This window comes from Thermobia domestica, chromosome 4 (assembly GCF_964235325.1).
Source record: "Thermobia domestica chromosome 4, izTheDome1.hap1.1, whole genome shotgun sequence".
NCBI classification, from domain to species: domain Eukaryota; kingdom Metazoa; phylum Arthropoda; class Insecta; order Zygentoma; family Lepismatidae; genus Thermobia; species Thermobia domestica.
In genome coordinates, this window is record NC_137457.1 from 245,717,087 (window position 1) to 245,735,720 (window position 18,634).

Sequence of the window (18,634 nt, forward strand, 5' to 3'; positions counted from 1 at the left end):
TGGATTAATATCGTTTACATGGATTTTCTAAGGGAATCTCTCTCTCTCTCTCTCTCTCTCTCTCTCTTTATTCCACTATTTCATTCATTCTAATCATCACAGTTTCCTTTAGTCTGCATGACATAACCGTGGGACTTAAAAACTGCAACATTTCTTTTCTCTTCTCATATAAGAAATAATGTACAGTGTTAAATTTCTCTCGTTCACGCATATGTTGGCTTATTTCTACGAATTCCTCCAATAGCAGAGTTTGTACAGGAATTTAAAAATATTTGAAAGTACATACACATATTGCATTATATGTAGAATTAGTTTTGAAGCCTCGAAATCTCTCAACAAAATGTTAAAAAAAAAAAAAAAAAAGAAGTCAATATATAAATAAATAGAAAAGGATCTCATAGAGTATGATTACAATCATTCTAAGCAAGTGTTGTGACGAACATCAAGAAAAGAAGAAAGGAACAAATGTAAAATAAGATTCCTCACATAAAGTCACTAACAGATTTCTATGTAGATATTACTACTTAAGAGATATTAAAAGTAACGATGAAACATATACTAAAATATTATTTGAAACAATGAAAAATAAGAAAGTAGCACCACAATATATATGACAAACTGTACGAGACTTCGTCTATAAAAAAAAAAGTCACCATAAATAGCAAGAATATTACCACGGAACACAGAACAAGATTATATTGTAAACTCTTTCGTTGGGTACCTCATCAGATAGGAAACGAAAAATTAGAAGGAAAAAGTAAAGAACAGTAAAGTAACTATAAAGCATCTACTTGAACGTCATATTGAAGTCCTTATGTGTTCGTAACTTAATACCTCATGACTAATTTGTTTTTTACTATTTATTCTTACTTTTTCCCCTGCATATCTGATTCAATAATTAGCGAACGTGCCCATAATTTATAATCTGCTATTTTCTGGTAAAGAATTTGTTCTTAGAATTTCTTTCTTCAACATATATATAAACAACAAACGAATACCAAGGGCGAAAGAGTATGATTTGGTAAGTGCTATTATCATTCAGTGTAAGTGAGAAGCTAAGGAAGTATTACCCTTTCCCAGGCCATTAAAAAAAAAAAAAAAAAAAAAAAAAAAAAAGAGTACAATATCAAGTACTTGGAATCAGAAGAATGGGTGTACGAAATGAAACAGATTGAACATTTTTTTTTTTTTTTTTTTTGGGTGGGGAAGGGTAACGTTTACTTAGCATCTAGGAAATTATGGTGATGATTATATTTCCAAGTGCTCGTTGTATGTTACTATAAAATATCCCATACTTTCTCTTTATTTTTATATTATTTCTCACTCTACTTTTTTTTTTTTATTATTTTAGTCAAATTACGGATAAGGAATTTACTACAATCTAAGCCCTCATAGATAACAGTACTGAGATAGTTCAATATTTATTACCACATTTTACTTCGTTTTTTGAAAATGAAAATGAAATGAAAGTTTTGAGTTTTACGTCCCACGGTTATGCCGGTTAGGCTAAAGGAGACGGTGATGATGAGAGATGAATGAAATGGTGGAATGAGGAAAGTGAGAGGAAACGGAAGAACCCCGAGAAAACCCTTGCACCTTCATTTGGCGGGAGCAGGGTTTGAATCCGGGACCCCAAGCACCAGAGGTAAACGCTCTACCACTGAGCCGCCGCGGCCCTTTTCTTTTTCTGAAACATATGGATCAGTACAGAGGAACACTGTATGCTTTGCAAACATATCGGTTTTCTTTTTACTTAATGTTCTTTGAACACTAATTTTAACGTCCGTAAGCTTTATCCAAAGCCGGGATCTAGACAACTTTCCTCAATCTTACTTCCTTTGAGACAGATTTTTTTGTTGCTCAGAAACTAAGAGACCATTTTTTATAGTCGCGATTAGAAAAACCTGCAATCAATTCTTCTCCTAGCTAAAGACGAAAACTAAGTTAGGCTACTTGGAAACATCCATATCTTCTGCATAGTTTCTAGAGTACAGACGCATTTACATTTATTAGGTTAATATGAAAATATAGCATATGACGGCACCGTTTTCGGAAATGTAAACGGAATTCGATAACGTTCTCAAAGCTGATTGAAGTGCACAACGTCTGTCATAAATTCATTATATTTAGTATTATAATAGCAGTATGACAGCTTAACCGAATTTTTTTCCAGCCTTGTTCTTCTTTGTGACAACTGTGATAGATTTTGGATCATTACCTTGCTAGTTTTAAGCCTGGACACACCATGTCTCGTATCTTCATGAATTGTAAAAATATGTATTGTTAAAATGATGATCTGCCTTTGAAAGATATACTTTCATGAATAACCGGCGCTGGAGGTCCCTTGTATGCTTTATCAGTTGCTCTGGGGTGTGATATGTGGTTTAAACTTTAAAAATTTATTTTAATTTGGTTAATCTCTTAATAGATTGATCTCATTATCATTTAGATTTTTTTTTTGTTATTTTATTGAATCATTTACACGTGATATACTAAACCGATCAAGTGCAAGATAAGAAATCCAATTGATTTCTAGCTCTCGAAATTCTACATTATCATTAATATGATAAGAACTCTTCTCAAGATCATTAGAAAATGAAATATTGGGTGCGAAGTATAATTCCCACGACCTGAGAAAAGGTTAATCGAAGTCACATAGTTTCGTATTTTGAGTGTGGTAGAAATTACCGCCTTGTCAATTATGCGTTATGTGTACCGTTAACAACTGTTAACAAGGTTACAATGCAATTCAAGTGGGACGGATACAGTCTTCTTTAGCCTGAGTAAACGTGAGACTTTAAACTAAATATTGCATTTCAAATAGGACGATAAAATATGCGTCAACTCATGATCGTGCCTTCGGGACATCATGTATAATATGTGTGGTCGTAATGGCTAATAAAGCTCAGCAATTCAAACCTGTGGATGGCATCGCAGTTGAGGCTTACTCATCAGGATGAATATTTAGCTGTATTTCCATAATGTGGAAATGTCCCAATGTGTTGCCGAAACGAAATCTATGCACTACACAAATAACACAGTGACAAAACTGCCATGTGAGCAAGCCAGTACATTTTGGACTCATTTTATACAATTCGATCAAAGATTTTTCTAATTTTTGAACATAGGTCAAGAGTTGATGTAGAAGCGATCGATACATCGCAATTCAGCACAATTCGAACATCCTCTACAATGGCGTAAGTGTTATAGTGTGAGGCTGCAATCTGGAATATTGGTTGTAATAACTTTATTTCTTGTGATAGAGACTCAAATTTCCAAAACTACATTACAAAATTGATTTCTACCTTTTGAAATAGGGAAACTGTAGAGTAGCGCAATGTGAAATTCAGATTATGAGCAAACATGTTATCATGCAAGCGCTGCCCAACCGCTTGAACAGGAAAATTGTTTTCAAATTCATCTTCCGACAACGCGAAGACTTGATACAATGTCAAGAACTGTCCCAGGATGTATCGATGATTAACCGGGTATAATGCATCGTAGAGTTGAAGCTTTAATACCGCCAAGATGGGGCTCCACCAAACATTAACTCAAGCGTTAGAAATGATTACTGTATTTAGTGCATCGGCACATAACAATGGGAACAGACTCATTTTATAGGTCCCTATTTACTTGTATCAGGGTAGTGTATATATTAATTATATATATATATAAATTTAGTTTCTACTTTCTTTTTGAAACTTCTGATAAACGTTTTAAGGGGTAAGTAAAAGCATAAAGAAAAGATGGTGTGCTGACTAATTTTGTACAATGAGGAAAAGATTTTCTCAATAATTTCGACTACTATATTGTATTGTAGTTACACCCGAAAGTAAAAGAAATATGATAAACAAGTCAAAATGATGAGTCAGACTATAAACATTCTCAAGAAATCTAGGAGTAAAATAAAAATTAAAAGCAAAGGGAAAAATATTACAAATTTCGCACACATCATAATGAAAATAATGAGAAAGAGAAAGGTTTTGTTAAGAAATTAATGGTAAATATTTTAATTATTTAATACTTTATTTTCAAATGGTTTCTTCCTTTTCTGGTTAACAATTACTATACTTCTCTTGCACACAACAAATCACAAAAAGGACAACTTGTACATTTCTTTTTCTTTCTTTTTCCATTACTTATTGTGAAAAAAAACAAAGCTGCCAAAAATAACACATTAAGTTAATGTAAAAAACACATGTTTCTCGTCATCGTAGAAAACGTATACAACAGACAAAAACCATCACAAAAATATTATTAAGTACCGGTAATGAATACAAATTATGTTCGCCAGGGGATAAGGGAATACATACACTTCTTTTCCGTAAAATTCCAGTTGGGAATAAGGTTTAATGGAATAATTACTTTCTTTTATTTTCTTCATAAATGGCTTTCGACTTTCTTGCATTTATTATCTTTTTTTACAACTTTTAAAATGGAATGTTTTTGAAGATAATTATTCATTTACGGGTTGTAATCTGTTTATCATACTTGAGCAAAACTGTACAAACGTAACATCATAATTTACAATCATCTTACAATTAACTTTGGTTTCATAATTTGCAATTTTTTTTTATATGTATTAGATACTTTCTCTGTATACACTGTTTGCTCTTTATATCTTCCTATAATAATCATCAAAAGAACCTTCTTGTCATGTTGAACATGAACACTTCAATGAAAGAATACACTTATACATTAGTATGGAATAATGTTTTGTTCACGATATACATGTGTGTGTCTACACAATAAGTTAAGATTTTTTTTTACACCACTTAAAAGTGGTCAATACGATTTTTAATGTATTTCATGTACACTATCTATACACAGAAACGAAAATAACGTTTTTATACTACTAACTCTGTTTATGTAAATAAAAATTTTAACATTATGAACGGAAATACAGAAATAAATAAAAAATATCTTCTCTTCTACTATAACAATTATGTCCTCTCTAACATTATTCAATACTTATATTTATGTACACATTAACTCATGTTTCTTTAAATCTTCCTTTCCTAACTTGTATATGATATCCATTATTTACAATAGAAAACATTTATCTAGATATGATATTAGATTATATCTACTTAAAGTAGCAGTTTGCTTCTAATATGTTCTATTTCAAAGATAATAATAGTAATAAAGAAAATGACGAAAATAACAAGAAATTCTCGTATATAATACATTTTACACGATAAAAGAAATACTAGCTTGTGTCCATGTAATGTGAATAGAAATCACATTTTTAATGTTCATGTGTGTATGTATTCATGTATGCTGAATGGATGGATCGACGGATGGACCATTATGCATGAGATAATAAACTGACATACTAAACTGTGATAAGAAAACGTGGTTTCAAAAGAAATTATCTTATGCTAAGAGGTTTCTTAGCTAAAAATCTATCTCCCAAAGAGAAGTTAGGAAACACAAAATATAATATTTACTAACCAATGGATAATAAAGACTCAATTTAGTTCTTAGTAATTTTGAACTATCTACAATCTAATACCACACGCAATGAAGAACTACACACTGTTTACAGCTTAGAACTCTAAAGATTGATATTTCTTTAAAGAAATACATAAACAGGGTTAGGAAGGTACATATTATCTACAAATTGTTACAGTAATATACAGGAAACATTAGTGTATTGCCAGAAAATTTACCCTTTTTTCCATTCTTTTCAATTCAGATCTTTTGATCATTAAGAACTATATATGTATATGTATTTAAAAAACAATGATAGAAATTACTTACATTACATGACTAGATCTAATGTTCATACATATGACTACTATTTTTACAATGGAAAGATTTGTATGAATTATTACGCCTTCTACTCATGTTAAAGTAAATTTTATTTTCGAACAATGTTGAAGAATAGTGTCTGTAATATTTATATTTGTTATTTTCGGTTTTAGTGTCAACATCATGTTTCAGGAAAAGTTTTCTTGTGTCTTTGAACCTGTAAGAGTTTACTTTAACGATATATATCACACAAACAATAAATGAACAGAGTTTCCATAAATATAGATTATGGCCATTGACGTAAAATTCACTAATATTTATTTTTTAAAAAACATCAGTGGGAAACTCAAAGCAAATTTCTCTTCTAGTTTCTACTGTTTTGGAATATTTCAGACTGTTTTTACTGTAAGCAGATATATTTACAATGATCATAACAGTTCAAATGCAACTAATAAAATATAAGGTGATTTTTTAAAACTCGCGGTTTCATTTGGGTCTAGAATTTCTAACAGAAGTCCGATTTTCATGCGGTTTGTGGCAAATGATCAAGGAAGGATGGAAGATTTGTGAGACCATGTTTACTGGTTTAAATTCATCCGAGATAATATCGGCCACGCCTGAAGAAAAAAATGCAAATATTCGCTAGTGTACCTTACAATTCGAATCAAATGCGGTGCGATGTGAAGATTTGGGTTTTCTTCGTACATGGAAACTTCGCCAAGGTCAATAAGAATAAGAAATATGAAACTGGGCCGTTGTATTCGGAATTTCGCTGTACAATTCTGTCCTAGTGTGAGTATAATCAGGACACAGTGCGAATAGTGTATTCTTTGCAACAACATGAGTTTATCGTTAGAAGTTTTTGGTAAACGGAATCTGTTGTTGCTTCGCGAAGGTCATTTAGAAACAAATTTCCCTCACGTCCTGACCCAGATAGTAACATAATAATACCTATGGTTGGAAGTGAATAAATTGGAAGAAATAGAATCGCTTCTGAGTGAGACAGGGAAGCATCGGACCCTGTAGGCAGCTCTTGTGAAAAATGTCATTTATCGACTCCTTAGGTCGCCCAAGAAATCTCTCCGTTGTTTGTCGCAAGAAATCGGCTGTAGCTATTCAACATCGGATATTTCGGTGTTACCACTAACACTTAATTTGTATTCTACAATTTCGCTTCAAAAATCCAAAACCTCATTCCAATTGCAAGGTACACTGGCGAATATTTGCTGTTTTTCTTGAGGCGTGATGAATTTAAACCAGTAAACGTAGACCCATAAATCTCCCATCCTTACTTGATCATTTGCCACAAATCGCATCAAAATCGGACCTCAGAAATTCTAGACACAAATGAAATCCGTAAGCTTTAATAGAATTACTCGGTATAACATCAAGAAAATATACAGAGTATCATGACGCAATTAAATAGTAAAATCAAATGAAATATTTGAGTTGCACGTCCCATGGTTATGCCGGCTAGGCTAAAGGAGACGGTGAAGATGAGAAATGAATGAAATGATGAAATGAAGAAAGTAGGAGGAAACGGGAGAGCCCCGAGCAAATCCATGCACACGGTGTTTGTCCACCACAAAGTTCACTTGCCGCGAGCTGGAATCGAACCAGGGACCCCAAGCACCAGAAGTGAACTCTCTACCACTGAGCCACCGCGGTCCCGCAATGAAATAGTGTATTAAATATGAACTAACGTATCATTTAAACAAACGTATCTGAGTGCAGGTGTAAAATAAAACGACTCTCATGTTTGTCTTGAGTAATGCACACGTTATACAAAACTTCTAAAAAAAAAAAAAAAAACTATATTCATAATTGCATTCAAAACTTTGGTATTGAATAAGCAGAGAAAGAACAGGCAAACATAAAATCAATTTCACGAATTATTAACTTAAAGTTTCCACTATGTAATAGTCTCATGTCAACCATATTTAGTCAGTCTCTAACATCTTCCAACTTTTTAAATTGCAAATTAGTTCTCTACTAGATAAGGATCTTTTACTTATTGAAACCCTCTGTATTCTTTGCTTTTATTTTACATTTTTGAAAGAAATCATAATTACATTTAATTTTTATTGAATTGTAACTCACATGCTTTGATCTAAGAGACAATTCATCAATTTATTTTCTTTAAATTCACGTACTTATAAGGAAATATACTTGGCAAAAATATCAGAATTCTAACTTTAAGAATAAACTCACATGAAAACTTTACATTATTAAAACCTTAGAATCTTGAGAAAATAAATTTTCATTAATGCACTTTGAGAATACTTCATTATTGACAGACAGTTAATGTCAATATTAATCCTTCCACTATTTTTAGTAGGAGAAATTTTACATAGTATTCTAAAATAAATGTTATGAATTATTAATGTTGATACAAATATTGAGTAAATATTAAATACAATATTCTATTTTTGTAATCATACTTAATTCATTTTATTCTGTTCTACTCAAAATATACATAAATTTCAAAGTAGCTTAGCTTAGTTTTTAAAGGAAAGAAAAAAAATAAATGTAAGCAAGATTTTCAAGTTGAGTTTTGGTTTATGTTCCCATGAGATACTTAAATAATGTAGGACAGAATCTAATATTAATATGGACACCAAATAATGATTTGGAATCTAATCTAATGAAGTTCCAGGTTTCACAGACCATAATGCAAAATTATTCCTGATTTTTAAACTAAGTGAAATGGTTATAATGTATTTTTTTAATTAATATTTTTACCTAGTTAATATATTTAATCGCTCAACTCGACTTATGCTTATGTTTAGTTGAATTGATTTGCTTGAGAATTAGAGAAAGAAGCGAAAAATAATAGTGCAATTTGTTTCAGAAAGGACCCTTCACTAGGCAATTCCAATGATAAAAAATGTATGAACAAACATTACTATAAAGTTACTGTGAAATTTGTAACATTTTACATGAAATAAACATATAAGAGACTTTAGTCATCCTTCGAAGTGTACTAATAGTAATGATGTGGTTTTGCATGGAAATTACGTTATAACACATCTCCAGCGAAAGAAAACTTAGGATTCTTTTTTCCTTTCTGACTTCTTTACATTGTTATTCTTAATTTGCACCTCTTATTCTATTTCTTTTTAATTTTATGGTTGATAGCGTTATGCTTGCGTTACATGTAAGTATTTTAGAATCATTTTTAAATATCATACCTTTTCTTGTATTAGTTACTTCATACTTATCCTCAGCTCGCGCTACGTGAGGTTTGTGGTGGACAAACTCCGTGCGCGTGGGATTTCTCGGGGTTCTCCGTTTCCTAACACTTTCTTCCTTCCACCATTTCACTCATTTCTCATCATCATTGTCTCCTTTAACCTAGCCGGCATAAACGTGAGACGTAAAACGTAAAGATTTCATTTTTTCATATTTATAATAGCCAATGTCTTACTTATTACTTTCCACTTCTGTCAATTCCTTTTACAAGACAAATTAGACTCTGTAATTATAATAATAGACCAAATAGAGGTATAAGCTAGTTAATCCACTATAATTCCATATTCTATATTTTTCTTTCTGTTCTGGCCTAGTTTAGCAGTTTCTATTCTCGGACTCTATAAAATTAATTCCGTCTGCTCTCTAGCCGAATTATAAAACTTTACTTAATAAGTTGTAAAAATTACATGTTTTTCTAAAATCAAATTTCTTCTTCATCCGTCAACTTCACAAAGCCAATAGTTCACTGCATTTACAATTATTCTATTTACAATAGCTCCTTACTTCATTTTTGTCTACAATAGCTTAAAATTTATAATAAAAATTCTATTTATCGTTTTTTTATTTTGTTTTGTAACATATCTTATCAACATTAACACAACCGTAGTTAATTATAATCATTTAGTGGTTTTATATAATTATTTTACTGACTTACTATTTTATTCATTGTCCTGAATTGAAACTTGTATTTTAAAATCAAAATGAATCATGATAATTATAAAATATCTTCTTATCATTGTTTCAAAATAGAATTTAATGAGGCGCACTCGTAAACAAAGTATTTTAGAGACTAAATAAAATAGAATAGTTCTGCTTCTCTTAATTGAAACATTTATCTTACAAACAAATCAGTCTTTATATCGTCATACAACATTTCTGAATCAGATAAAGTAATGTAAATGGCTTTGTAATAGTTATTAATATAAACATTTGAGAATATTAACAGTTAGGAGAGCTTACCACTGTTTAGACTGAGTAATTCAAATTTATAATGTTATTAATCAGATAATGCATTTTTTGTAACAAAGATCTTTAGTTCTATTCTAATGCCACATTAATTATAAATATTAGTTTAGCTTTGAAACAAAAAAAGAATGGTTTAATCATTTTTCTCATTCAAAAATAAATGTATTGTGTATTATATTGCAAATTGAAAATTATGTTACCCTGAGATGTGTTCAGTTTAAACAGATGTTATGAATTTCTTGAATTCTCTAAAAATACTCTGAAAAGGAAATTATGTTAAAATTTGAGACACATTATATTTACAGCTTCCAGAAATACAAAAACAGTCTCAATAACCTTATAGCACCTTCGATTCAGTACCACATAATAAAAATAGCATTTCCTGTTGGAATATGATAGAAGCTTATAGTAGATGAAAATATAGAGCTTAAATAATGATATGCAAAACATTGATGAAATTAATAGAAACCATTTTGCTCTTAATTGAATTACTCAGGATTATACTATTTCAAACCATATTGCGTTTCTGTCATTTATTGAAGTTTTAAACAACCTTTAAACATATGTGTGTTCCGTTTCACTATTTAAGTGTAAATTTTATTATGTAGATTATCTTTGAACTTATATAAAAACATATACTAATAACATCATTTACTTCAATAACTTACTTTCAAATTTGGGAAATAATTCGGAAATTGAAAGTTTTGTTATTAGCGTATTACAATTCACATTTCCTTGTCCTATATTTCATAGTTACCAACACAAAATATTATTGAATTATCATTTTGTTTAAAGAGGTTGTGATTTTATCTTTCAAGTGATATAATTATCTTATTACTAATTTAGTAAATGCAGTTAGTTTTAAATGCAAACACAATTTAATGCACCAATTATGCTGTGATTTGAGTAAAACGTATCCAATTCCTCCCCAAAGGAGGCAAATGGAGTTCATTATTTAAATGACTTAAGATTTCGTAAACTTTAACCTTACATGAAGGAGTGTTTTCAATACTATGTGTTGCAAAGAAGTTGTGAATTTGTACAGATGTAGTCTAAATTTCACAAATTTTCGAGAATTATTATTTACCAATTGAGGTATGCACCACTGAGGAAATTGTTCAAATTTAACTTACAATTAGAAGCCTTCTTCTTAGAGTATAGTTTAAGGTTCTTCACCAAGCCCTTCATTACTTTTTTTTATTTCCCCTAAAAAATTAGTAACTACACATAGTGTTTCTTGTAGCAGAATATTTAAAACTTACAAAATAATATTTCATGAACAGATCTTTCATACAATGCCTGGCGATTGTGACGTTATCAATATTTCTTGCCTATAGTAAAGGACCTGAAATCAGTTCTAAGTTAATTTAACAGAATTTTATAGACAATATTTGGCTCACTTTCTACAATTTTTATATCCTTCATGAAACAATTTATAGAACTCAAGGAGTAGTGGAGAATATATTGGAGTTCCTTAACGATAAGAAGCTAAATAATATGTGCTAAACAATTATATTTTTATGAAGATACAAACTAATGACAAAAACATAAAAGCAATTAAGCTAAATCTCAGTAGTTAATTGTCTCAGATCATTTATTCCCATACCTTACGCGAATTGGATGGAATACATGAATGTAAGTTTTCATAATATTTTGCAGATAAACTGCCGTAAAGAGAAACCCTAAATAGAACAGTCTTCTTGTCAAAGTTGCCCTACTTATACGAGACGTCTACCTGTAGAAGGCATGATCTTACATAAATAAGAATCTTAACTGAAAATAATAATCACACTCTTTGGCACATTGTTAACATATCAGTTTGATGCAACACGTTAAAAATATCTTTGGTATCTATTTTTGGTATAAGCACAGAATTTAATCTAACCAAAATGTTATGAACACATTAGTAAGATTATGTATTATTTGTTAATGAATATCGTTTCAAGTTTCGTATAAATTTACTATCATGACATAGATATTACGGTAGGAGCTATTACATAAAATGAACTTCATATTGTTTGTAGATGTTAAGCTAATTATCACTAAAACATCACGTACCATTAGTAAGATTAGTGTAAAGTAATAATACAACTAGTACCATATTATTCGCGTGTGTCTGGCACCACTGATGTCAACGTTTCAGACAAAGCCCGTCTCACATTCACCTTGTACTTGTTATATTACTTCAAAACTTTTCAAGTGTTTTATTGATATCGTATTCTGATAATGTTTATATATTTTCTACCTCTTAAAATTAGATTTATTTTTTTCAAAAGTACTAATATATTAAATTAGCCTTTTGAAACCAGATTTACAATTGGCTTTCCCAGCATCGAACTGTCATAGCTTCGGTACGTAATTTTCTAGGTACATCATTGCGCTCAATATCACTGAAGTGAACGCCTCCTCTACAAGAAGAAAAGCATGAGAAACTAGTGGCCCCTCTTCCGAACCTCCTCCGTAGCGCATCTCTCGTACCTTCGAGAGCTGCTGCAACGTACGAGGTCCGTTCCTGTGCTCAGGATTGTCCTGATATTTCCTTTTGGTGAGGTGGACCAGTTAAAGAGCAAGATGTCTTGGAAGCATCGCCACGTTGTCTGCTATTACTTCGACGTCGGCGAACGTTTAACTGCATATCTAACGTTGATCGATACGCTTCTTGAAGTCTTGCCGATTGATCTTCAAGGTTACGTTTTAGACTTTCAATTGTTTGTAGCAACATTTGTCGTCTAAAAATTGTCAGTTGGCGCTGAAATCGAGCCTTCTCTTGTTGCCTTTGTCTTTCTTCTTCTTGTGCTTCACGAATCTTTGCCTCTACTTCCAAACGCTCTTGTCTAAGTCTTGCCACTTTCTCTTCTAGGCTGCCTCTTACCTCTAATATAGATCTTGTTTGGTTCTCATTATGTGGTACTTTAGGATTTCCTGTTATACAAGAATTTTCTCTAAACAATGGTTTATTTTCTAAGGATTTCTGGATTTTATTAAATGTATCGCAAGTGTATACCTTCCGTTTCAAGGGTTCACTTTGAGGACAATAAGTGGAATTCACAGCATTACCTAAATCTACTGATCGAAACGTCATCAGAGGTGGACGGCGGCTTGCTGCTTTATTATTATGATGATTATTATTATTTTCAGTGCATGTAGAATTATCTATATAACGGCCTGGTCGAGGAGTGGATGTCGGAACTCTTTCTGAATCCGAACTAGATGGGCTACCTTCAGTTAATTTTTCCTTATGAACGATTCGTGCCTCGTGACGTTTTCTCATTCTATATGGAGAATGTCGTGGACTTCGTCTAGGGGATATTGTTTCTATAGTTTCTTCCTCCTTCAATTTTGATACTTGTTTATTAACAGGTTGCTCTGAATGATTTTTCTCTGAGTTTCCAAGTCTTTCATATTGAACATCATCTGGTTCAGTTGACGAATCAGTTTCCAAGCTGCAGCTTTTCATTCTCACAAGAATATGTTCTGCTTCCAGAATAAGCTCTCTATATTTTTGATCTGCTTCTTTGTCGGCTTCTATTAATTTAACTTCTGAGTCGAAGGCTGAAAAGTAATGCGAGCCTGGTATTGACTTACGGGCTAAAACTTTGTCATGTGGAGGAACATTCTCGTTTCCGTTTTTATCGCTTACCCTGTTTCCCGTATTTTGATTTGGACTAGATTTACGAGAATCCTCTCTTGACATGTTTTCAGTATTCCCATTAATTTCGATATTTTTATCTGAGAGTGTTGGAGTTCTGGTCTCTGGTATGGAGGCTATTCTCTTCGGAGAAGCAACAGGTGTTACGTCATTATCAATGTTCATAAAAGGAATATCTTCATTATCGATATTGTTACTTACAACTGATAATCTCTGAGTAAATGGTGATTCATTTCCTTTATTTTCACCAGCATTCTCATTACTAATAGCGTTCTCTGTTATAATTATTTTCCAACTTGTTGAATTATTTAATCTTGCCTCCATGTTAGCATTCCCACGGCGACTGCTTCGTCTAGATTTTCTTTGACTAGATTGACGCGATTGTCCTTCTTTTCGCCTTTGACTACCATCTTTGGAGCTTGCTCTTCTAGATAATAACCCGTCTTCTCTTCTGATACTTGGTTTTCTAGAAGCATTTTCCTCTCGCTTGTCTCGTTTAGCACTAGCTCTTCGTAGAAACGATTCCCTCATTTTAGCCTTTCTTACAAAATCAGTGACATAGGTACAGTGTCCAGTATTAACAGGAGTAACAGGTGATTCAATTTCAACAACTAAAGGGCCATCGTCTATAAAATCTAAATCATCATCATCTTCAGTATCATCGTATTCGCTATCTGATTCGCCGTTTCCAGTATCTGTTTCACGTATTTCTTCTTCGCAATCTGTAGGGTCACTATCACTTAATATATCGGTTTCCTTCTCATAAATATAACTCTCATCATATTTCCCCATTTCATTTAACGTGCAGTCATCTTCGGAATTTGTGGTTGTAGATGTCGTAGTAGACGAGAGACTCCCTCTTCGCTTTGTATCAATTCCTGTATCACTAAGCGCTCCAACCATTTCCCTACAACACCAAGACTGTCGTTCTTCCAGGACACCACTCCCGCAACGAACTACTATAGACGAATGAGTAGTGCCTTTTATTTGTGCTACTGCTATATTTGCATTGGTAGATTTTTGCACTGTTAGTTCTGTTTGGTATGGAACATTCACATCACTACTGCTGTAGGAATTTCTTTCGCTGGAAGAGTACTCGTACTGCTTAGGTACAAGGGATGTTTCGTTATTTGAACCACCCGTTTCAGAACTACAACATGAGTTTCTACCCGTCTTCAGCGCATCTTTGTCCTTAGAGTTATTTATCCCACCCATCCAAGGATTTGTTCTAATACGATTCCTCTGTCGAGGAGAATTTGTCTGCTTGAGGTCTTGAATGTCCTCGAGTTGAGCAAAACTCGTACGTATTGCAGGATAACGCCTACTTTCATCCATAGACTCTGTTCTACGATGATGATAGAGTGTGCCAGCATTTGTACCGGACACTGCTGTGCTAGAAACCATAATTGGAGTTGCCTCCACAGTACAACACGCCTCAGCAGAAACAGCAGGTACCTTTACTATTGTTTGAACATTAGATTCTTCCGACTTAGATGCTGCAGCAGCTGCAACAGCTGCAGCTCTTGCTGCAGCTACCGTAACAACGCTTTTATCAGCTGTTGAGGTAGTTGCAGCTGCTACAACACCTCTGACCCTATCACACAACAGAAAGTGAGATGCTGCTGGTGCATGAGACGATTGGAAGTAGTGTGTTCCTGTGCGAAGATTAATGTAATACTCAGGAGGAAAGGAAGCACCTGGGGAGTAGCCATGTGGTGATGTGCCATCAGTGGAATACCCAGTTGAGTATGCTGATTCAGGCGAAGATAAATTGTTATAATTTTGTGGCAGTGAAATAGTTTCGTATGACGTTGGTGGTGGAGCCAGTGTAACTTGAGTAGAACATCCTACGTGAATAAGTTCGCCAGATGACTGCTGTGATTTATGCTGCTGCTTCTTGGAGACCAGCGGACTAGTTGGAGAATTACCTGCAGAGTCCAGAAGGGGCCTGTCAGGAACCACCACGACCAGATCAGTTGTCTTAGAAAACTTGTTCTTGCTGGATGTGCCATCTTTAGAACGTTTCTTTCGTGGTCGCACAATATGTGCTTCCATCCATGACCTTATCTTAATTCCGAACATTTTGCTTCTTAAGTTACTGACGTTTCATTTCATAGAATATAGTGAAATGGTAGAGTTGAAATAAAGTGAAAGTTGAACAAGTCCTTAAAGATGCATATTCCCACAAAACCTGTAAAGAAAGAAAAAAGTATAGATTAAAATTCTTATCATTTCCTGAGAAGACAATGTTCAGTAAATTATGTCTTTTTTACTTTAATGTTAACACAAAAGAAATAAAATGGTTACACCTAAAGATTTCGAATTATACCATTAATAGTTCTAAATTTCTACTAAAATATTAGGTGGTGAATCAAATGCATTTGACACAGTTTGAAAAAAGTGTGTATTCTAACACTGCTACTCTCTTAATAGTGGATCGTTTAATAGGGATGTCATCTTTATATGTAGGTTTCTATCATATACACAGTAATAATCATGATGAGTAAATGTACTTGTCTGTAGCAACAGCCAACATGTACATTTGATAAATAGACTAAAATTTAAACTGATTAATTTTAAAACATGAAATCTGCAAATAGCAAACATTATCCATAAAATCAGTTTACAACTTGATTTAAGCACGAAGCAGAGAAAAACATCCGGTAAAATTATTGACAGCTTTCATGATTACATAAATTTGTACTTTAATTTTCTTTGTTCAATAACAGTCAATTATGTATACCAGAGACACGATTTCATAAGTCTGGCGACTTCATTTCTCCTCATTGTCAATGAGTTAAATTAAGATTGGGACAGTAAGATTTTGTTTGTTTATTTTAAAAGATGTATTTGATTAATAACAGTAAAAAACTTTGAAGGCCTGAACCTCATCTGAAAAATCTTCAAACCTGTAAGCTATGAGTTAAAAACTATTGTTTTGCATTTTGATTGTCTTTGAATAGATGTTCGATAGTTGATGTACATGATCTATGAAAGTATGAAGAGAATATTACAAGGCGGCGTTGTAGAAGAGATTTCTTGTAGCATTTTGTTTAAGATTCACATATTCATTGAGTTTTGACGTCAATAGCAATAAATTGATACTGAATATTTCTCAAATTATCATTTTATATGAATTACTTCTTAGTTTCTTGCTTCTTTAGTTGCTTATCCATTTCAACATCGAGGTTATATGACACGGAACCTAGATCTTAAAGTGGAATGGATCTTTAAGAATTTTCTCTAAGATTAGTACAATTACCAGAAATAGAACAAGAAACTACTTGCAGAAATACATGTGAATTAACCATTTGGCTACCAAGTTCCACCGTATTACTTTTTAAAAATATTCATTCAGGAGCGAGCTAACAATTTTCTTTCTATACCATAATTCATTATTGGACAGGATGTTGATTTCAAGTATTTTTTTCTCCCTGGATACTGGATGTACTTTGAAATATTTGTTACGATAGAAATCAACAATATTCCGTCATATACCATCTTAAACAACAACAAAGCTAGAATAACATTATACTTTTAATACCTACATACAACAGCAGTTGAGCAATTATTAAGGAGTGGAGAAATAATAAAATTTAAGTATAATCTTAAATGTTTTTTGTATATTGTGCTTGAATAACCAAGCACACAGGCCCAAACTCGATGCTTCAATCCAGGGAGTAGTAACATTTTGATTCAGTGAAATTGAATAGCTTAAGGATAATGCGTAAGAACATTGAGGTTGTCAGACAAGAAAGTCAGTAGTTTATTCATGATTTACGTATTCTAATTAGAGATTTAAGTAACGAGGAGAGAGAGAGAAAAATATTTCACTGGAAACAATTTTAAAAACATTATTATTATACTATACGTGTTACCGCTTCATTATACTGTTTTAACTTTGACAATTCTCATATATAGTGTTCATGAAGAAAATATTATCCTTCGAACATTTATACAGTCTAAATTTGGTTATGTCGATTGCTTTCTTTCCTGAAAACAATTTGAACTTTTTTTTTTTCAAAGAACATCGGACTTTCATCCTTCATGTCACATGTTAAATTGTCAATGTTTCATTGACTATCAGTATTTTTGAGAATGAGATTTAAACATACGGATGAATTTTAAAAAATGTATTAGAGATGAGGATACGCCAACCTTCCAAAAATCACAACAATACACTAAGTTCATACGAAATCCTTCATGAATAGATATTGGAGAACTGTGCCTTCAAAAATATTGCAAAACAATCAAAGGAAAATTAGTCGATCTAATGTATAACACGTAAACAAATAAGGTAAAATATATATATGTATGCACATATTACAAGTAGGAATTTATTATTTCTAAAAAGAATGAAATATTAGTACCATATCTTGAATTTATTGATAACTTTTCCTCATTTTCCTTTTCGTCACTTATAGCTCTTTCAGTTAAGTTAATACCAATACGTATTTCAATTGTTTGTTTAATAAAACTTTGTATTTTATTATGTCATTTATTGCAGAGTCGTTCTGACGCGTGATTAGTGCTATACTAAAGAGTTCGACTAACATATATTTTCTGCAGTAGTCAGGTCCGTAGTATGGCACTAATCATACGTCGAAACGACTCTGCATAATGCCCAAAGAGTCTCGTCTCTAATATTTTTGTTAAGACTTTAATCAGTAAACCAAACAAAGAATCTATTGATATATGTTTTGACAGTAGGTGCAGGAACTGATCTTTAAAGAAGTGACGTATGAACAGATATAACATATACAGTCACAAACAAATGTCTATACCGTTGCTTTTATCAGTAACTTGAAAATAGAGCTATTGAAGTAAATATTTCCACTAACTAAAGAATTTACATATACAGTAATTGTTTGCTGAGCAAAACCATATGAAAACTTTTAATATCTAATTTTTAATGAAAAATATATGGTTTTGCTCAACAAACAATTTAACTGCGTATGTAATTATATACAAAGCAAAGTTTCTACTTATGGATAAATATCACAATTAAAGAAG

The 18,634-nt window shown here is 32.2% G+C and overlaps 1 protein-coding gene across 1 annotated transcript in view; it reads right to left on the reverse strand.

Annotated features, from left to right (window-relative positions):
* Positions 1-4,007: 4,007 nt before the first annotated feature.
* LOC145683954 (uncharacterized) overlaps positions 4,008-18,634 on the reverse strand; it is a 434,748-nt gene continuing 420,121 nt past the window's right edge. The window contains exon 4 of the mRNA XM_081755670.1: positions 4,008-15,812. Coding sequence (XP_081611796.1) covers positions 12,491-15,703 — 3,213 coding nt within the window. The 5' untranslated portion in view covers positions 15,704-15,812 and the 3' untranslated portion in view covers positions 4,008-12,490. The remainder of the gene's footprint in view (positions 15,813-18,634) is intronic.